The following is a 22,201-nucleotide window of genomic DNA, read 5'->3' as shown; positions in this document are numbered from 1 at the left end:
TGGGCATCAGCTCCCTTTATTCTTTCATGGGATGTGGGCATCGCTGGCAAGGCCAGCGTTTGTTGCCCATCTCTAATTGCCCCTTGAACTGAGTGGCTCGCTCCCACCATTTCAGAGGGGCAGTTAAAAGTCAACCACATGGCTGTGGGTCAGGAGTCACATGTAGGCCAGACTGGGTAAGGACGGCAGATTTCCCTCCCTAAAGGGGCATTAGTGAACCAGATGGGTTTTTACGACAATAGTTTCACAGTCACTAGCTTCTCAATTCCAGGTTTTATTAATTGAATCTAAATTCCCACCAGCTGCCGTGGTGGGATTTGAGCCTATGTCCCCAGAGCATTAGTCTAGGCCTCTGGTTACTAGTCCAGTGATGTTACCATTATACCACCAACTCCCTCCTAGTACCCCACCCAAGTGGCCATTTCTCCAGTCCTGAATCCTGATACCGAGTGCCGGAAAGCTTGATTCTGTCCTTACCCAGTGCGTGCACACAGGCACCCGAATGTAGCCACACTCGCATATGTTAATTCCAATAACTGTATGTTGAGGATGAATGAGTCTGAAGCTAGCCTTTACCTTAAAACCGGCTTATTTCCAAGATGGCAAAGTAAAGTCACAGACTCCCCCAGTTCCTCCCAGACGCTGCATAAACTGGTTTATACACTGTTACAGTGATTCCCTAATCTTTCCCAACTGGGGACATCGGGGCTTAATTACCAACTTAAAGCATGTATTCTATTGCCAAACAATTTCAACATTAATAGTACACATGGTCTCAAATGTTAATAGGATCCAAGCCGGTCGCTGAAGCCGAAACTAAGACATGGGAGCTTTTCTTTATTGAGAGAGTTTATTGACTTATTCAGTCTCACAGTTCTCCTTCCACTCCCCCAGGAGGTGTCAGCTGTGGCTCAGTTCATAGCACCCTTGCCTTTGAATCAGAGGGTTGTGGGTTCATGTCCCACTCCGATGAAAATCCAAGAACTGTGATTGTACTCAAAAGAAGTTGCAATCTGTGACTGTTGGTAACTCAAAAGAGTTTCCACTCCCCCAGTGTCCCAGCCATCTCCTATTTATACGTACTCAAAGACAATTAATACCCATCACCTGTTTCTCTTAGCCTTAACAATGTAATCGACATAACATTAACAAAGTGACGTGCTATTAACAAACCTTAACAATGCCCTGTAACAAGGCATTAACATCAAACACTACATACAAAGGTGCCTGTACACACACATACAAATAAACACCCACACCCTCTCCAGAGGCCATGGACCTCACTGTCTGCAAGTTAAAGGTTCAGGGCTAGATACATGGCCAGGTACACCAGGAGGAGGCCCCTGGGTAAGAGATAGGGCCCTATCGGAAAATACAATTGTTCAGTCACCATCACTGTACCCGCACAGACCGAGAATGGAATCTAGAATCTTCTGCTCTAGTGGTTCGGTAACACACATAGGGTGGTGCATTTGCCAACTGCTTGACTGTTGTCTGTTTCAGCTGCTTGATAGGCAGCCATGGAGAGGAGATTGGATTAAGGCAAGATTTGACTACAGAGAATCAGAATCACAGAATTGATACAGTGCAGAAAGAGGCCATTCAGCCCATCGTGCCTGCACCGGATCTCCGAATGAGCAATTCACCTAGTGCTCTTCACCTGCCTTCTCCCCCTAACCCTCTGCATTGTTCCTTTTCAAGTAACAGTCTAGCGTCTTTTGAATACTTCGATTGACCCTGTCTCCCTCTCACTCTCAGACAGTGCATTCCAGACCCTGACCACTCGATTGACCCTGTCTCCACCACACTCTCAGACAGTGCATTCCAGACCCTAACCACTCGATTGACCCTGTCTCCATCACACTCTCAGACAGTGCATTCCAGACCCTAACCACTCGATTGACCCTGTCTCCACCACACTCTCAGACAGTGCATTCCAGATCCTAACCACTCGATTGACCCTGTCTCCACCACACTCTCAGACAGTGCATTCCAGACCCTAACCACTCGATTGACCCTGTCTCCACCACACTCTCAGACAGTGCATTCCATACCCTAACCACTCGATTGACCCTGTCTCCATCACACTCTCAGACAATGCATTCCAGACCCTAACCACTCGATTGACCCTGTCTCCACCACACTCTCAGACAGTGCATTCCAGCCCTAACCACTCGATTGACCCTGTCTCCATCTCACTCTCAGACAGTGCATTCCAGACCCTAACCACTCGATTGACCCTGTCTCCATCTCACTCTCAGACAGTGCATTCCAGATCCTAACCACTCGATTGACCCTGTCTCCATCTCACTCTCAGGCAGTGCAATCCAGATCCTAACCACTCGATTGACCCTGTCTCCACCACACTCTCAGACAGTGCATTCCAGATCCTAACCACTCGATTGACCCTGTCTTCATCTCACTCTCAGACAGTGCATTCCAGATCCTAACCACTCGATTGACCCTGTCTCCATCTCACTCGTAGACAGCGCATTCCAGATCCTAACCACTCGATTGACCCTATCTCCACCACACTCTCAGACAATGCATTCCAGATCCTAACCACTCGATTGACCCTGTCTCCACCACACTCTCAGACAGTGCATTCCAGATCCTAACCACTCGATTGACCCTGTCTCCACCACACTCTCAGACAGTGCATTCCAGATCCTAACCACTCGATTGACCCTATCTCCACCACACTCTCAGACAATGCATTCCAGATCCTAACCACTCGATTGACCCTGTCTCCACCACACTCTCAGACAGTGCATTCCAGATCCTAACCACTCGATTGACCCTGTCTCCACCACACTCTCAGACAGTGCATTCCAGATCCTAACCACTCGATTGACTCTGTTTCCCCCACACTCTCAGGCAGTGCATTTCAGACCCTGACCACTCGCTGTGTGAAAAAGCTTTTTCTCATATCGCTTTTGCTTCTTTTACTAATTTCTTTAAACCTGTGCCCTCTGGTTCTCGATCCTTCCACCTATGGGGACAGTTTCTCCCTATCTACTCTGTCCAGACCCCTCATGATTTTGAACACTTCTATCAAATCTTCTGTCAGCCTTCCATTCTCCAAGGAAAACAGTCCTAACTTCTCCAATCTATCTTCACAACTGAAATCCCTCCTCCCTGGAACCATTCTCGTGAATCTTTTCCCCACTCTCTCCAATGCCTTCACATCCTTCCTAAAGTGCAGCTCCAGAACTGGAGTTCAATACACCAGCTGAGGCCGAACTAGTGTCCTATACAAGTTCAACATAATCCCCTTGCTCTTATACTCTATCCCTTATTAATAGAGCCTAGGATACTTTGTTAACCACACTCTCAACCTGTCCTGCCATCTTTAATGACTAGTGCACATATACACCCAGTGTTCCTCTGTTCCTGCACCCCCCTTTAGAGTTATACCCTTTATTTTATATTGCCTCTCCATGTTCTTCTCACCAAAATGAATCATTGCACATTTATCCGCATTGAACCCATCTGCTTCCTCCCTGTCCATTCCACCAACTTGTCTATGTCCTTTAGAATTTCTACCTTCCTCACAGTTCACAATGCTTCCAAATTTTACATAAGAATGTAAGAACTAGGAGCAGGAGTAGGTAATTCAGCCCCTCGAGCCTGCCCCGCCATTCAATATGATCATGGCTGATCTCATTTCGGCCTCAACTCCAATTTCTCACCCTCTCCCCATAACCTTTTAACCCGCTACTAATTTAACATCTGTCTATATCTCCTCCTTAAATTTATTCAGCGTCCCGGCATCCACTGCACTCTGAGGTAGTGAATTCAACAGATTCACGACCCTTTGAGAAAAGTAATTTCTCCTCATCTCTGATTTAAATCTACCACCCTTAGCCTAAAACTATGGCCTCTCGTTCTAGAATGCCCCACAAGGGGAAACACCTGCTCCACCTCTACTTTGTCTATCCCCTTTAGCATCTTATATACCTCAATTAGATCTCCTCTCATCCTTCTAAACTCTAATGAGTATAGGCCTAAACTGCTCAATCTCTTCTCATAAAACAAGCCCTACATCTCTGGAGTCAATCTAGTGAACCTCCTCTGAACCACCTCCAGTGCAACTACATCCTTCCTCAAGCCAAAACTGTGCACAGTACTCCAGGTGCGGTCTCACCAATGCCTTGTACAGTTGCAACAACACTTCCCTATTCTTATAGTCTATTCCTTTAGCAATTATAGCCAAAATTCTATTTGCCTTCCTTATTACTGCTGTACCTGCAGACTAGCTTTCAGCGATTCATGCACGAGGACACCCAGATCCCTCTGCACTGAAGCATTTTGAACTTTCTCTCCATTTTAATAATAAGTCGCCTTTGTATTCTTCTGACCAAAATGGATAACCTCACACTTATCCACCTTAAACTCCACCTGACAAATTTTGGCCCGTTCACCTAACCTGTCCACATCCATTTGTAAATTTCTTATTTCTTCATTGCAACTTACTTTCCCACCTATTTTGGTGTCATCTGCAAATTTAGCTATAGTACCTTCTATCCCTGAATCCAAATTAATAATACAGGTTGTAAATAGTTGGGGCCCAAGGACCGAACCCTGTGGCACCCCACTAGTTACAGCTTGCCATCCAGAAAAAGACCAATTTATCCTGACTCTCTGTTTTCTGTTGGTTAGCCAATCCTCTATCCAAGTTACTTTATTACCCCAAACTCTGTGTGATTTTACCTTGTGTATTAACCTTTTGTGCGGCACCTTATCAAAGATGTTTGATAACGTTTGAGGACTCTGGGTCTATACTCGATGGAGTTTAGAAGGATGAGGGGGGATCTGATTGAAACTTACAGAATACTGAAAGGCCTGGATAGAGTGGACGTGGGGAAGATGTTTCCATTAGTAGGAGAGACTAGGACCCGATGGCACAGCCTCAGAGTAAAGGGAAGACCTTTTAGAACAGAGATGAGGAGAAACTTCTTTAGCCAGAGGGTGGTGGACCTATGGAATTCATTGCCACAGAAGGCTGTGGAGGCCAGGTCATTGAGTGTATTTAAGAGCGAGATAGATAGGTTCTTGATTGGTAAGGGGACCAAAGGTTACGGGGAGAAGGCAGGAGAATGGGGTTGAGAAACTTATCAGCCATGATTGAATGGCGGAGCAGACTCGATGGGCCGAATGGCCTAATTTCTGCTCCTATGTCTTATGGTCTTATGGTCTTAAGACCTTCTGGAAGTCCAGATATACTAATATACTACATCTACAGGATCCCCATTTTCCACTTTGCTTGTCATATCTTCAAAGAACTCTAGCAAATTAGCCAAACGCGATTTACTCTTCATAAAACCATGCTGACTCTGATGGATTGCATTTTGACTTTCCAAATGCCCCATTACTACTTCCTTAATAATGGATTCCAACAATTTCCCAACGACAGACATTAAACTAACTGGTCTATAGTTTCCTACTTTCTGCCTCCCCCCTTTTTGAATAAGGGCATAATATTAGCATTTTTCCAATCCACTGGAACCTTTCCATAATCCAGGGAATTTTGGAATATTATAGCCAATGCATCCACTATCTCCGCTGCCACTTCCTTTAAGACCCTGGGATGTAGGCCATCAGGTCCTGGGGACTTGTCACCCTTTACTCCCAATAGTTTGCTTAGTACTTTTGCTCTAGTGATGGTGACTGTTTTAAGTTCCTCCTTCTCTATACCCTCTGCACTACCTGTTATTATTGGGGTGGTACTAGTGTCCTCCACCGTGAAAACTGAGGCAAAATATTGATTAAGCGTCTCTGCCATTTCTGCGTTCCCCACTATTAACTCCCCAGTCTCATCCTCCAAGGGACCAACGTTCACTTTAGCTACTCTCTTCCCTTTTATATACTTGTAGAAGCTTTTGTTATCAGTTTTTACATTTTGCGCTGGTTTTCTTTCATAATTTACCTTTGCTCTTTTTATTATTTTTTTAGTAACCCTTTGTTGATCTTTAAAAGTTTCCCAATCTTCCAGCCTGCCATTGACCTTTGCAATTTGGTATGCCTTAGTCTTTGCCTTTATGTTATCTTTAACTTCCTTGCTTAGCCATGGATGTTTTTTTCCCCCCCTCTTACCATCTTTTTTCCTCTTTGGAATATATTTTACTTGGGAGGAATTGAATATCTCCTTAAATACCTCTATTCATCAACAGTCCTACCTTGTAGTCTTCCTGCCCAGTCCACTAGGGCCAGATCTGCCCCCATGCCTATGTAGTCACCTTTGTTTAAGTCCAGAACACTACTGTGTTGCTCAAGTTTCTCGCTCTCAAACTGAACTTGAAATTCTAGCATGCTATGATCACTCTTCCCTAGAGGATCCTTTATTGTGAAATTATTAATTAATCCCATCTCATTACACAAATCCAAATCCAGAATAGCCTGCTCCCTGGTTGGTTCCACAACATATTGCTCCAAGAAACAATCTCTAATACACTCTATGAACTCTCCCTCGAGGCTACCCTTGCCAATTTGATTAGTCCAGTCTATATGCATATTAAAGTCACCCATGATTATTGCCATGCCTTTCTTACATGCTCCCAGTATTTCCTGGTTTATACTGTGCCCTAGTGCTGAACTACTGTTTGGGGACCTATAGATTACTCCCACCAGGGACTTCTTTTCCTTGCTATTTCTTATTTCTACCCAGACTGACTCTACATCTTGCTCTCCAGTGCCTATATCATTCCCCACTATAGCACTGATCTCTTCCTTTACTAACAAAGCTACACCCCCTCCTTTTCCTTCCTGCCTATCCTTCCGAAACACTGAGTACCCTTGGATATTCAACTCCCAAACCTGTTGTCCCTGTAACCACTCAGCAATCTTAGGAATCGCCATCAAATCATACCTATTTATCACAAAACAAAAACAGAATTACCTGGAAAAACTCAGCAGGTCTGGCAGCATCGGCGGAGAAGAACAAAGTTGACGTTTCGAGTCCTCATGACCCTTCAACAGAACTGAGTAATATTAGGAGAGGGGTGAAATATAAGCTGGTTTAAGGTAGGGGGGGTGGTGGGGGGAGAGAAGTAGGGGGGTGGGGTGGTTGTGGGGACAAGCAAGCAGTGATAGGAGCAGATAATCAAAAGATGTCACAGACAAAAGAACAAAGAGGTGTTGAAGGTGGTAATATTATCTAAAAGAATATGCTAATTAAGAATGGATGGCAGGACACTCAAGGTACAGCTCTAGTGGGGGGTGGAGTGAAATAAGACTAAAAGGGCATAAAAGGTGTAGATTTTAAAAAAAATGGAAATAGGTGGGAAAAGAAAAATCCATATAAATTATTGGAAAAAAACAAAAGGGAGGGGGAAGAAACGGAAAAGGGGTGGGGATGGAGGAGGGAGTTCAAGATCTAAAGTTGTTGAACTCAATATTAAGTCCGGAAGGCTGTAAAGTGCCTAGTCGGAAAATGAGGTGCTGTTCCTCCAGTTTGCGTTGAGCTTCACTGGAACAATGCAGCAAGCCAAGGACAGACATGTGGGCAAGAGAGCAGGGTGGAGTGTTAAAATGGCAAGCGACAGGGAGGTCTGGGTCATTCTTGCAGACAGACTGAAGGTGTTCTGCAAAGCGGTCACCCAGTCTGCGTTTGGTCTCTCCAATGTAGAGAGCATTGGGAGCAATGAATGCAGTAGACTAAGTTGGGGGAAATGCAAGTGAAATGCTGCTTCACTTGAAAGGAGTGTTTGGGCTCTTGGATGGTGAGGAGAGAGGAAGTGAAGGGGCAGGTGTTGCATATTTTGCGTGGGCATGGGGAGGTGCCGTAGGTGTGGGTTGAAGAGTAGGGGGTGATGGAGGAGTGGACCAGGGTGTCCTGGAGGGAACGATCCCTATGGAATGCCGCCGGAGGGGTGAAGGGAAGATGTGTTTGGTGGTGGCATCATGCTGGAGTTGGCGGAAATGGCGGAGGATGATCCTTTGAATGCGGAGGCTGGTGGGGTGATAAGTGAGGACAAGGGGGACCCTATCATGTTTCTGGGAGGGAGGAGAAGGCGTGAGGGCGGATGCGTGGGAGATGGGCTGGACACAGTTGAGGGCCCTGTCAACCACCGTGGGTGGAAATCCTCGGTTATTGAAGAAGGAGGACATGTCAGAGGAACTGTTTTTGAAGGTAGCGTCATCAGAACAGATGCGACGGAGGCGAAGGAACTGATAGAATGGGATGGAGTCCTTACAGGAAGCGGGGTGTGAGGAGCTGTAGTCGAGGTAGCTGTGGGAGTCGGTAGGCTTGTAATGGATATTGGTGGACAGTCTATCATCAGAAATTGAGACAGAGAGGTCAAGGAAGGGAAGGGAAGTGTCAGAGATGGACCATGTGAAAATGATGGAGGGGTGGAGATTGGAAGCAAAATTAATAAATTTTTCCAGGTCCCGACGGGAGCATGAAGCAGCACCGAAGTAATCATCGATGTACCGGAGAAAGAGTTGTGGGAGGGGGCCGGAGTAGGACTGGAACAAGGAATGTTCCACATACCCCATAAAGAGACAGGCATAGCTGGGGCCCATGCGGATACCCATAGCCACACCTTTTATTTGGAGGAAGTGAGAGGAGTTAAAGGAGAAATTGTTCAGTGTGAGAACAAGTTCAGCCAGACGGAGGAGAGTAGTGGTGGATGGGGATTGTTCGGGCCTCTGTTCAAGGAAGAATCTGAGAGCCCTCAGACTATCCCGGTGGGGGATGGAGGTGTAGAGGGATTGGACGTCCATGGTGAAGAGGAAGCGGTTGGGGCCAGGGAACTGGAAATTGTTGATGTGACGTAAGGTGTCAGAGGAATCACGGATGTAGGTGGGAAGGGACTGGACAAGGGGAGAGAGAAGGGAGTCAAGATAATGAGAAATGAGTTCCGTGGGGCAGGAACAGGCTGACACGATCGGTCTGCCGGGACAGTTCTGTTTGTGGATTTTGGGTAGGAGGTAGAAGCGGGCCGTCCGAGGTTGGGAGACTATCGGGTTGGAAGCTGTGGGAGGAAGATCTCCAGAGGAGATGAGGTCAGTGACAGTCCTGGAAACAATGGCTTGATGTTCAGTGGTGGGGTCATGGTGCAGGGGGAGGTAGGAGGAAGTGTCTGAGAGTTGACACTCAGCCTCCGCGAGGTAGAGGTCAGTGCGCCAGACAACAACAGCACCACCCTTGTCAGCGGGTTTGATGACAATGTTGGGGTTGGACCTGAGAGAACGGAGTGCAGCAAGTTCAGAGAGAGACAGGTTAGAGTGGGTGAGAGGAGCGGAGAAATTGAGACGGCTAATGTCACACCGACAGTTCTCAATGAAAAGATCAAGAACAGGTAAAAATCCAGAGGGAGGGGTCCAGGTGGAGGGAGAATATTGGAGGTGGGTAAAAGGATCCTACCTATTTATCTCTATTTGCGCTGTTAACTCATTAGTTTTATTCTGAATGCTACGCACATTGAGACACAAAGCCTTTAGGTTTGCCCTATCGTCAATTTTCCCCACTCTTATATGATTCTTTGGTGCAATATGGCGTTCACACACTCTGTCCCTTCCTTTCACATTTTGGTAACAATCAGCCTCGTCACTAACCTGCACTCTTACCCTCTCCTTAAACTTTGATATTTTTTATATTTCCATGCAACTGAACCCTCCCCCCCACACCATTTAGTTTAAAGCCCTATCCACGACCCTAGTTATGGGATTCGCCAGGACACTGGTCCCAGCCTGATTCAAGTGGAGCCCGTCTGAACGGAATAGCTCCCTCTTTCCCCAGTACTGGTGCCAATGTCCCATGAATTCGAACCCATTTCTCCCACACCAATCTTTGAGCCACACATTTACCTCTTTAATCTTATTGACCCTGTGCCAATTAGTTCGTGGCTCAGGTAGTAATCCGGACTTTTTGGTTCTGCTTTTGAATTTAGCCCCTAGCTGCTCATATTCCCTCAGTAGTACCTCTTTCCTCATTCTACCTATATCATTGGTACCTACATGGACCACGACAACTGGATCTTTCCCCTCCTACTCCAAGTTCCTCTGCAGCCCAGATGAGATATCCTTAACCCTGGCACCAGGTAGGCAACACAGCCTTTGGGACTCTCAATCCTGGCGACAGAGAACAGTATCTATTCCCTTAACTATACTATCCCCTATTACAACTACATTTCTCTTCTCTCCCCCCACTTGAATGGCTCCCTGTACCATGGTGCTATGGTCAGTTTGCTCATCCTCCCTACAGTCCCCGCTCTCATCCACACAGGGAACAAGAATCTCGAACCTATTGGATAAGGGCAAGGGCTGAGGCTCCTGCAGTGCTACTTCCTGAATCCCTCTACCTGCCTCACTCATGGTCACACCGTCCTGTCCCTGGCCACTGGCCGAATTTAAGGTAGTTAATCTAAGTGACTGTCTGCTGAAACACTGCGTCCAGGTAACTCTCCCCCTCCCTGATGCGTCTCAGTGTCTGAAGCTCAGACTCCAGCTCGTCAACTCTGAGCCGGAGTTCCTCGAGCAGCCAACACTTGCTACAGATGTGGTCACTAGGAACAACAATTGGGTCCACCAGCTCCCACATCACGCAGCTACAACACATCGCCTGGCCCTGCATCTCTATTTCATTTAATTACTTTTTAAATTTCCTACTGCTCTTTAGTTTATCAATCTGTAAAATATTTCTCCGATTTACCTTTAATCAGAAAGCAAGTTAGAATAGAGATTCAAAATGCACTTGTTAAAATCAACTGGAACTCGCTCTCTCTGCTGGGTTGAAGCTGAAGTGTTAGGCCTCCGATCCTGGGCCCCAGTAATTTACTACCTTTAATCTGAAATCAACTTAGAATAGGTAGTTCCAACTAGCAGTTACTTACCAACCAAAGAACTTATGGTTTTCCTGTGATGTCACTCTTTGTTTTCACTCGGCAACAGTGACTGCAGAGGACCCTCTTCCCAGACTGCTTCACGGTGACGGTGACTGCGGAGGACGCTCTTCCCAGACTGCTTCACGGAGACGGTGACTGCGAAGGACGCTCTTCCCAGACTGCTTCACGGAGACGGTGACTGCGGAGGACGCTCTTCCCAGACTGCTTCACGGAGACGGTGACTGCGGAGGACGCTCTTCCCAGACTGCTTCACGGAGACGGTGACTGCGGAGGGCGCTCTTCCCAGACTGCTTCACGGAGACGGTGACTGCGGAGGGCGCTCTTCCCAGACTGCTTCACGGAGACGGTGACTGCGGAGGACGCTCTTCCCAGACTGCTTCACGGAGACGGTGACTGCGGAGGACGCTCTTCCCAGACTGCTTCACGGAGACGGTGACTGCGGAGGACGCTCTTCCCAGACTGCTTCACGGAGACGGTGACTGCGGAGGACGCTCTTCCCAGACTGCTTCCCGGCGACGGTGACTGCGGAGGACGCTCTTCCCAGACTGCTTCACGGAGACGGTGACTGCGGAGGACACTCTTCCCAGATTGATTCCTAGCAACGGTGACTGCAGAGGACACTCTTCCCAGACTTCTCTTGTATCATCTGCAATTTTTTAAACTGTGCCCTGTACACCAAGGTCTAGGTTATTAACATATATCAGAAAAAACAAGAGTCCTGGGGAACTCCACTACAAATCTTCCTCCAGCCCAAAAGACATCCATTAACCACCATTCTCCATTTCCTGTCGCTCAGCCAATTTCATACCCATGCTCCTATTGTCCCTTTTATTCCATGAGCTATAATTTTGCTCACAAGTCTGTTGTGCGGCACTGTATCAAGTGCCTTTTGGAAGTCCATATATAACACATCAACAGCATTGCCCTCATCAACTCTCTCTGTTACCTCTTCGAAAACCCCCAGCAAGTTAGTTAAACACGATTTTCCCTTAAGGAATCCATGTCGGCTTTCCTTAATTAACCTGCATTTGGTCGTGTGACTATTCATTCTGTCCTTGAGTCTAAAGGAGACTGAGAAATTATGGCCAGTGCCTCCATAATTTCCGCTCCCACTTCCCTCAGTATCCCTGGATGTATCTCATCCGGTCCTGGTGCCTCAACAACTTTAAGTATACATATCTCTATCCAAGACATCCTCCTTATCAATTGTAAACCCTTCTCGTGTCTGAACTACTTTCTCTTTCACCTTGGCCTTGGGTAGTAATTTCTTCCTTGGTAAATACATTTAATACCTCAGCCACGCCCCCTGCCTCCATCTGTAAATCCCCTTTCTGGTCCCTAATTGGCTCCACTCCTCCTTTTATCACCCTTTTACAACTTATATGCTGATAGAAGACTTTGGGATGCCGTCTTATGTTAGCTGCCAGTCCATTTTCATGCTGCACATTTGCTTCTCTTATTTGCCTTTCCACCTCTCCTCCGAATTTCCTGTATTCAGCCCGGTTCTCAATTGTATTTTCTACCCGACATCTGCCAAAGGCATCATTTTTCGTCTTTATCTTAATTTCGATCTCTTCTGTTATCTGCAGAGCTCTATATTTGTTTGCCCTACCTTTCCCCTTCGAGAGAAGATGACGCCCCCAGTTATGAAATGCCCGAATAAGGATCGTCCCACTTTGATGAGCTGAGGGTAGTTATATTTTTCCTAGCCTATTTGGCCATGATGACAGACTTACCCAAATATGCTTTCCAGCAAAAGGTTACGGAATGGAGATCCAGAGCAGGAACTTGGGGCAGGTTTTGTTCACTCCTCTGGATGGCGGTGAAGTTAGTGGTGACGCATTGAGATTTTGGCAACCCAGCTACGTTTTTTAACAGGCATGCGATTTGGTGAGACATTGTGGTTTTGGTACCGCAGTGATGGTTTGGGAACACTTCCCTGTTTCGCTAACACAGTGGCATTTCGGAAGAGCAGCATTTTGGTGTTTTGAGGTGATGGCATTTAAGAAACGTTTTGATGATACAATAGCAACACGTTGACATATTGGTCGGAAAAGTATTGTGGTAATTTTGACATGTTAGACGTTGGGTTTCTTGTGACACGTGGGGGCCGGAGGTAGTTTGGTAACGCTGCGGTTTTTCAGTACGACTGAAAAAAGACATTTTGCCGAAGCTTTTCGTCTTGCACTCATCAGGACAATCACAAGATTGCCAATGTCAGGGGAAGCAACAACTTTATACTGTATGAGAAGAGAAGGCTAATTGGTTGGCAAGTGGACTCTGATTGACAGAGGCGTTGCCATGGAGAATGCAGCAGTTAATGGGGACTGACAATTAACTGCCAAGCATTGTTTGAAATTTAAACCAGGCAGTTTGACTCTGATTGTTCAAGGCATTGCCCTGAGGAATGAACCAGCGAATGGCTGTCACTTATTTTTAACTGAAACAGGCGCAATGTGTGCACGTGGTTCTTTCTGTCTGAAAAGAATCGGGCCCCGTGTATTAATATGTGTAGCTTCCAGTACACGCAAATGTGCCACATTGTGAACCCGACTGACAATCTTAAATTGGTTGTCAGTGTAATTCTTAGCACACTGAGGATTATTTAGCAAGTGTTGTCCATTCGCAGATTCACATCTAATGTTGGACACTGTGGTTTGGGTTTTGCAAGCACCGGGCTGGTTGGGTATGGTCTGTACCCTGCCCGTTGCGAACAGCAGCTGGGAAATGCTGTTGGGTACAATCCGCCAGTCTTTGGGACACACATACATACCTAGCATCACACTGGCACTGAAATTCATATACCACATTACGCATTTGCGTGATAATCAGGATGTCTTTTTGGCTTGACGGCAGCATCCTGTTAGTGGCGAATACCATGCGTGTTGCTGCTGCATAGTAGCAGCGTGAGATGGCTAGCTTCACCTGTTGCTCAAAATTTTTAAGACACCTTGGCCTTCCATGGTAATCTGGGGTAGACTGGGCACTTTTCTGGGTTGGAAGTGACAATCTAAGTCTCGGTTTTTGCAATATACAGCACAAAGTGATCTGATCAGGGTAGCCATTATCCTGCAGGATGTCTTTGATGCGCCCTATTTCAGCATCAAGCTTGCACAGCTGGCAAATGGGTTGGGCCCTATTTACAAGGTTGCTGAAAAGGCCAATCTTATAGCGTGTGGAACTGTAAGAATCCCAACGCGTATATTGACCAGTGAAGGTAGGCTTGTGGTAGACGGTGGTAGGGAGTCCCCTGGCAGATTTCTCAACTAGTACATCAAGGAAAGTGGATTCGTTTAACTGCTCCATTTCATAGGTGAATTTGAGCACAGGATGTAGCCCATTAAGACATGTAAGGAGTTTATTACATACAGCTGCGGATTTAGATGTAGCAAATATATCATTCACATATTGGAAATATGCAAGGGGTAGGAGGTTAGGTGTCATTCCATCGAAGACACGTTTCTCATGGAGCCCAATAAAGAGGCTTGTGAGACCTGGGCCTAGAGGTATTCCCATGGCAACACCATCAATTTGTGTGTACATGATGAGGTTAAGGCTGAACTCAAATGCACGAGTTGCTGAGTTCATCAGCTCAATGAATACTGATTCATGTAATGGTGACAGGGCTAGATCACCATGATATAGTGCTGCAGCACCAATATCAATGGCTTCCTTCGGTGGAACATTGGCTAGCAATGTCAAATGAGCACATGGACACAGCATTGCTATCAGTATGCAAGTCCTCTACGGGTATTTTGGTAACCCTGGGATTCCGGTAAAACATGAGGGTTTTGGTCACACGGTGACAGTGCGGTGAGACATTGATGGTAACACTTGGTAGCACCTTTAGCACTTTGGTAATGGAAGAGCGCTTAGCAACGCTTTGGCAAAACGTTGGCGTTTTATGGCACCTCATGGTACAAAAGTGCAGAGGGGGCAATATCTAAGCATGGCACATGGATGGGCTGGTTGTAACGGTGTCCCAGCACAACTCTCCAAGGGGGAGACTTCCCATTCATCATGAGAATGTCAACAACAACATTTGTTCTTCTGCCAAACACTTCCGCGTTGCATGGCTCCGCCCCTTTGACCCAAGGTGATTGGTGCTCCCAGCTGCCAATCAGGCAGGTGAGGTCACAATGAGCCAGCACCTTGATAACGGTTCCGCCCACCCCTGTCAATCAAGCAGCAGGCTAGGCTGGTGATTGGTGGAGCGCTCCGTCAATCGAGCGAGCGTGACCGGGTTCTTCCGGCCGGACGGCGATTGGCGGGATGGCCTGTCCATCAAGGGGACAGGCGGCGGCCAATGGCGGACGGCGCTGCCCGTCAAGGCGTGGGGGGCGGGCTCTTCCGGTTCTCGGCGGGTGAATGGAGTGCTGTCGCCCATTGGCCTCCATGTCCCCCTTGCCCGCCCGGCCGCTGAGGTGATTCCGTTCTCGGACTTCAAGGATCAGGCCAGGGGCCGGCGCCAGCCCGCCATGGAGGCCGCTCTCAAACCCAAGGGGAGGCTGCTGGCCTCCAACGCCTTGGACGCCAAGGACGAGCTGGAAGAGGTGAGCGGCTCGGGCCCCGGGCGGGAGGCCCGCCCCGGGGGAGGCGCCTCCGGCGGCGGGCAGGGAGGCTACTACCAGCCGCAGGCTTCAGGCGCTGCTAGGCCGCACTTAAAGTGGCCGCGTCCCCAAACCGCCCCCCCCCCCCCCCCCCTCTCCACAACCTGTCAAAGGAAGAAAGGAGATGAAGGGTTAACATTGATCAATTCAAAATTATTCTGATAAATTAAAAGGTTTCTGCATATTCAGGGGAGATATTCCCTCAAATTATTCTTTTCATTGATTGAATTTAATCTTTTTCCTGTTTGTGTTGGGGCTGAGTGGAAATTTCTGCAAAGGAAAATGTAATAATCCCAAAGGTTTTGCTTAGGGTCAGTGCTGAGGGAGCGCCGCACTGTCGGAGGGTCAGTACTGAGGGAGCGCCGCACTGTCGGAGGGTCAGTGCTGAGGGAGCGCCGCACTGTCGGAGGGTCAGTACTGAGGGAGCGCCGCACTGTCGGAGGGTCAGTACTGAGGGAGCGCCGCACTGTCAGAGGGTCAGTACTGAGGGAGCGCCGCACTGTCGGAGGGTCAGTACTGAGGGAGTGCCGCACTGTCAGAGGGTCAGTACTGAGGGAGCGCCGCACTGTCAGAGGGTCAGTACTGAGGGAGCGCCGCACTGTCGGAGGGTCAGTACTGAGGGAGTGCCGCACTGTCGGAGGGTCAGTACTGAGGGAGTGCCGCACTGTCGGAGGGTCAGTGCTGAGGGAGCGCCGCACTGTCGGAGGGTCAGTACTGAGGGAGCACTGCACTGTCGGAGGGTCAGTGCTGAGGGAGTGCCGCACTGTCGGAGGGTCAGTACTGAGGGAGTGCCGCACTGTCGGAGGGTCAGTACTGAGGGAGCGCCGCACTGTCGGAGGGTCAGTGCTGAGGGAGTGCCGCACTGTCGGAGGGTCAGTACTGAGGTAGCGTCGCACTGTCGGAGGGTCAGTACTGAGGGAGCGCCGCACTGTCAGAGGGTCAGTACTGAGGGAGTGCCGCACTGTCGGAGGGTCAGTACTGAGGGAGCGCCGCACTGTCAGAGGGTCAGTACTGAGGGAGCGCCGCACTGTCGGAGGGTCAGTACTGAGGGAGCGCCGCACTGTCGGAGGGTCAGTACTGAGGGAGTGCCGCACTGTCGGAGAGTCAGTACTGAGGGAGCGCTGCATTGTCAGACGTCAGTACTGAAGGGTCACTGCGCTGTCGGAGGGTCAGCGCGGTGGGAGCGCCGTGCTGTCGGAGGGTGGGAGCGCCGCACTGTCCGAGGGTCAGTGTGGCGGGAGCGCCGCACTGTCGGAGGGTCAGCGCTGAGGGAGCGCCGCACTGTCGGAGGGTCAGCGCAGAGGGAGCGCTGCACTGTCGGAGGGTCAGCGCAGAGGGAGCGCCGCACTGTCGGAGGGTCAGCGCTGAGAGAGCGCCGCACTGTCGGAGGGTCAGCGCGGCGGGAATGCCGTGCTGTCAGAGGGAGTGAGTGCCACTCGGCTGTGATTCCTTTCCATGATTATCCACTTCCTGCTCCTTGTCGAATGTTAGAATGCTACAGAAGAGAAGGTGGCTACTCAGTCCGTTCTGGTCTCTTAAAGTGTTATACAACTTGTCCTTTCTCCAGAGTCTTGTGAACATTCACCACCCCCACCCCCTGCTGCCACTTCAAGAATCTATCTCATTCCCTTTTGAAAGTTGTTGTGTCTGCTTTCAGCAGCCTTACATTTGTGTTTCAGTAGTGCCTTTCGCCACTTCACGATGTTCAAGAATGTTTTAGTGTCAGAAGCGCGGCAGCCAATTTGCGCACGGCAAGCTGCCAAAAAATGCGATATGGTGGTGCCCCAGGACATCTGCTTTTCGTGACGTTGGGAGAGGGATAAATATTTGCCCCAGGACACCTGCAGAAGGACTGTTTTCCCCTCCCCATCCTCCCTGCTGTCCTTCCAGTCGTGCCACAGAATATTTTACTTTTGTCTGATCGAGGAGATGGAGTTTGATGTCTCGACTCTGGCAATGGAGCGCTCCCTCAGCACTGCGCTGGAGATGTCTGTCTGCATTATCAGTTCTAGCCCCTGTGGAGTGGGCACTCAAACCCACCACCTTTTGGCTCAGCGGTGGGAGGGAGAGTGTTTCCCACTGAGCCCGGGCTGACACAAACTGGCGCAGAGCAGGATATAAAAGCAAGGGGAGCCCCCAAGCCCCTGCCCTGACTGTGAGCACAACCTGACACTGCCTTACTGGATTCACCTCAGTCCCACGCTGGCCTCGGCCGCCTGGCCTCGGGGCTGAGCGGGCAGGCCCCTGCGGCTGGCTGCCAGACTTCTCACACCATTGAGGTTTCGTTCATGATCCCGAGTACCCGTGCGACTGTCAGGTAACTGGAAGAGACACCTCGATGTGCGAGGGTTCTAATCTCCCTCCCCTTCTTCAACCCGCAACCCCCTCCATCTGTCCAACCACAGCAAACTCCCACAAACATCAGAGTGATAATGACCCGATCACTTGTTTTGGTGATGTTAACTGCGGGGTACCTATTTCGGATTTGTACAACGTTTTATATTTACATTGTACCTTTCAAGTTGAAAAGGTGCCATGGTGCATCACAGGGATGTCATCAGACAGAATTTGACACTCAGCCTCATAAGGAGGGTATCAGGGCTAGTGGCCAAAAGCTTGGCTGAGGAAGGTTTCAGCGATGTTCATCTGTCATCCCTCAGCTCGCCGACCTACATCGGCCCCTGGTCAAGCAGGGCCTCGATTCTAAAATCCTCATCCTTGGCTTTGGTTCCCATGTGGCCTCGCTGCCCCTCTCCCCTCCTTTGATGCGCTCCCTAAAACCTACCTCTTTCACCAAGCATTCCTCCCCCCACCGCCCCCCCACCCCACCCCCCCGTATCACTTTATGTGGTTGAGCGTCTAATTTTGCTTTATAAAGGGTTTTGAGATATTCCGTTATGTTGAAGTTGCTGTAATTATAAGTTCTCATTGCAAAGGAGGGGGGAGAGGTCGAGGGAGGGAATTTGCAGAGTTTCGGGCCCAGGCAACTGCACTGGGGAATGATTAAAATCGATGATGCGTAGTGGCCAGAAATGAAAGAGCGATTACCTTTTAGCCCCGGGGCTCCTGAGAATGTGTCAGTGTTTTACAGTGAGCGCTTGGTTGGGGATGGTTAGTATTTGCAAGGGGCTCTTGGAAGCAGGAAGAGATTTTAGAATTGAGTGAAGGGAACTCCCCACTAGTGATGATGCAAACTGATGTCTACTCAGCTCACTTCGTTCTTGTGACTGGCACAGGACAACCCAGGCTTTGGGATGGAGACCAGCCCCTTTACAAATTTGAATTTAATCTGGTTGATTGTTGTTACAATCTGAACAATGCTGCCCGAAAGGGCAGTGGGAGCAGATTCTCCAGTCATGTCCGAAAGGGGCATTGGATAAATCCTGCAAGGGCGATGAGTAAAGAGCAGGGAGGCGTGGGAAGAATTGCGTCGCGCGCTCACAGAGCCGGCGCAGTCACGAGGGGCCGAATGGCCTCCCTCCGTGCTGCACGGTTCCATGATCCTTCAGTTGTTGAGTGGCCTGGTCACACGCCATGAGTCTCCTGGGCGCCACACCTCAGGGAAGATGTACTGGCCTCAGAGAGAGGTCGCAGTGCCGATTCCTGATGGCGGAGCTCGAAGCGGCTTAAATTAAGAGGTTGCACCCACTTGCAATCCTTCGAAACAAAAACAAGAGCGTGCTGGAAATACTCAGCAGGGCGTCTGTGGAGAGAGCGATAAGAGTTAACGTCTCGAGTGGACCAAGACTCCTTGAGAACTGGAAACTCGCGTTGCCTCGAGTTTTGCCGATTTGAGGCGTTTAAAACGATGAAGGGGTTCGGTGATGGTAGGTGCAGAGGAACGACCTCCACTAGACTGGCTCCAGTACCAAAGGTGGGCAATTGGAGTTGACATCGGGGTCAGCCACAGTCTCGTTCAGTGGTGGAAAAGACTGGAGGGGCTGAATGGCCCTCCTCCTATGTTACCTCCCAGTCAGGAGGATGGTCTGCCTGCCTGAAAAGGCAGCTCGCTGTCTGATGGTGCATCAGAAGCAGTGTGTGAGGGAATGTCCTGCTGCCTGTGGCATAACTGGACCCAAAGCAAAACCAACCCTTGAACCTGAAGATTAGGTGGCTCCCACTGGCCCTACCAGGAGCCCCCCCCTCGCCTTTCCAAATGACATGAAAACCGATTGTTTTACCCAGGCTCAGTGGAACTAGGATGTTTTTCTGCTCCCCGTGGTCAGATACGCACACTCTCAATTCCAGCGCGCTCCCGGCTGCTCTCCCACCTTCCACCTCCGCAAACCTCAGCCCAGCCAAACTTTGCTGCCCTGTATCCCCGCTCGCACCTTGTCCTGTTCACCCAAAACTCCCTGTGCACCTTAGCCCACGCCAGCTCCCAGTCCAGCCATTCCTCCACTGTAAAATTCTTATCTTTGTTTATACCCCCGCCATAGCCTCAACCTCTCAGTATCTCTGTAACCGCCTCCAGCCACCTCACCCTCAGACCTTTGTGCTCCAATAATTCCGGCCTCCTGAGCACACCCCCCCCCCCTCACCGATCTCCATCGCTCCACCATTGGCGGCCGTGCCTTCAGCTGCCTGCGTCCCGAAGCCCTGGAATTTCCCCCCACCTAAACCGTTCGACCTTTCTACATCCATTAAGTCCTGCTAAAAACCGACCTCTGTGACCAAGCTTCTGGCTCCCTGCCCCTAATATCGCCGTACGCCAGATTTTCTTCTAGAAAGCTCCTCTGAGGCACCTTGGGACATCCGCACACATTGAAGGTGCTCTACTGTTGTTGTAGCCGTTTGGATGTATTACACGAAGGGAGCCATCGCCTGAGGGACCATCACCCCAGTCAGCCTGGGACAGGGTCGGGTCGTGGTAATAACGCTGGACCAGCTTGAAATTAAAAGAAAGGATTTCCATTTACGTTTTGTTAAATGCTGCAGGGACAGGTTATATTGACGGTAATGGATCACCAGAAGCCTGACTGTGCAGGGGCTCCCTCGGCGCTGGTGCCAAGCGTGCCGGGCACCATCGCTCCCTTGGCACCGAGCCTCTGCGCGGGGCACTGGCGCTCCCTGGTTTCTGGCACTGGGGCTGTCAGCCCCGATCACGTCCTCAAGCCCCGTCCGGAGCCGTCACAGGAAAGGAAACTGAGCGCCCAGCGGGTAACCCGTGGCGAGAGATCGGGAGAGATTTCCTGCGGTCGTGTGGAGCAAGGGGCCCCTGCCCAGCCCTTACCCACAGAGACACAGGGAATGATGTGCCTTGGCTTGGGGGTTGTAGGGCGCCGCAGCCATGTGTGTGCACAGAGAGCTGAGGGATTAAATTTAGGAGATCAACAGCCCTGTCGAAGGACGGCCAGGACTGGGAACGACAACTGGGTTATCGTCGCGTCTGTAATCCCTACACGTGCTGAATGTGAAAGGAGGTTGTAAACCAATGCTGCAATATTTCACCAAGATACTTTGTCCTCTCTTAGTTCTGTCCATGTCCACCCTCTGACCCACAGCGCCTCACCTCAGTAACCCCATCTCGCAGGGTTTGATGAAAATGATACTTTACTCTGTTTTCTGTGTCTTCTGCCCTTGTTTAGAAGCTGGAAAGGTGTTTAAACGTGATATCCCCAATGGTCAACGGAGTGTCTGAGAGAGAAGCTAATGATGCATTGAATGCTCATGTAAGTGTGTGGTGGTGTTTCTGTAAATAGCTAATAATTGTGGTAAATATCTCACCGAGTGTCCTCCTTGTCACATTGTCACACTTTTGTGTCAACTTTTTTCCAATTAAAAATTCCCATGTCAGCAGTAACGTGACGTAAATCTGTCACGCTGTAATTGCACCCTCCTATCAGTGGGGGCGACCCAGCACCCATTCAGCATCTCCTATCTTCTTAGCCGACCATCTTTACTCTGCCTCCTGAACAGTCGGCCCTGGTCCCATTACTTCCCCCTGCTCTGTCCCACCCACACTGTGTGTTCCAGACGGATCTGTCTACCCTGCTCCATCCCTGTCTAGACTGCCTGGCCGCTATCCAGCCTCCCAACCTCACGGCTCGTCTGTGACCCTCCCGCTCCACCCTGACCTTGGGGCTCATCTCCAACGCCCCCCTAGGCCCCGACTTCAGGGTTCGCCGCTGCATCCGTCCCCGTCTCCCCCACCTCAGGGCTCGCCTCCGTGTCTCCCCCACCCCGACCTCGGGGTTCATCTCCATCGTTCTGGCTGGTCTAAACTGCTCCTCGATCCCCCCCCCACCACCACCCCATGTCTACTCCTTGGCCTCAGGGAAGAATTTGCAATTCAGAGCTAGGTTAAGTGTCAGTTTTGTGCTGAGAGCCCAAAGACAGAAGGTGCTGTCACACAGCCTTGTCCAGGGCTCTTCAGACAGGAAATGGGAGATGTTTTGGTCTGGATTCAGAGCCTGTTCAGAGATCAGGGAACGAACCGGTAACACTGCCTCTGAGAGGCAACGATCAGGTTGTGCCTTGCTAACTAATCCAATCTAACTGAACTCACCTTCCCTCCTCTGCTCGACAGGTCTGTAAAGGTGCGCAGCAGCACGAGGAGGTTTGTCTGGGACTTTTAACGATGATCCTAACAGAGTCTTCGCAAGCACAACGAGTGAGTCTTTTCACATGGTTTTACACTTGCCGATTCTAGCTGCCCGCCTTAACACAATCCTGAGCTGCAGCCCGAACCTTTATCAGATACACTCCACCCGCCCGTGTGCCTCAAACCAACGATTGATC

At 49.6% G+C, this 22,201-nt stretch overlaps 1 protein-coding gene across 1 annotated transcript in view; it reads left to right on the top strand.

Moving 5' to 3' along the window:
• Window positions 1-15,143: 15,143 nt before the first annotated feature.
• LOC144676594 (integrator complex subunit 3-like) overlaps window positions 15,144-22,201 on the top strand; it is a gene marked incomplete at its 3' end in the record, with an annotated part of 46,660 nt that continues 39,602 nt past the window's right edge. The window contains exons 1-3 of the mRNA XM_078536977.1: window positions 15,144-15,403; window positions 21,049-21,132; window positions 21,990-22,073. Coding sequence (XP_078393103.1) covers window positions 15,329-15,403; window positions 21,049-21,132; window positions 21,990-22,073 — 243 coding nt within the window. The remainder of the gene's footprint in view (window positions 15,404-21,048; window positions 21,133-21,989; window positions 22,074-22,201) is intronic.

Source organism: Cetorhinus maximus, unplaced genomic scaffold, assembly GCF_964194155.1.
Source record: "Cetorhinus maximus unplaced genomic scaffold, sCetMax3.hap1.1 HAP1_SCAFFOLD_1726, whole genome shotgun sequence".
In the NCBI taxonomy this organism is placed as follows: domain Eukaryota; kingdom Metazoa; phylum Chordata; class Chondrichthyes; order Lamniformes; family Cetorhinidae; genus Cetorhinus; species Cetorhinus maximus.
This window is presented reverse-complemented; position numbering and strand designations above follow the sequence as displayed.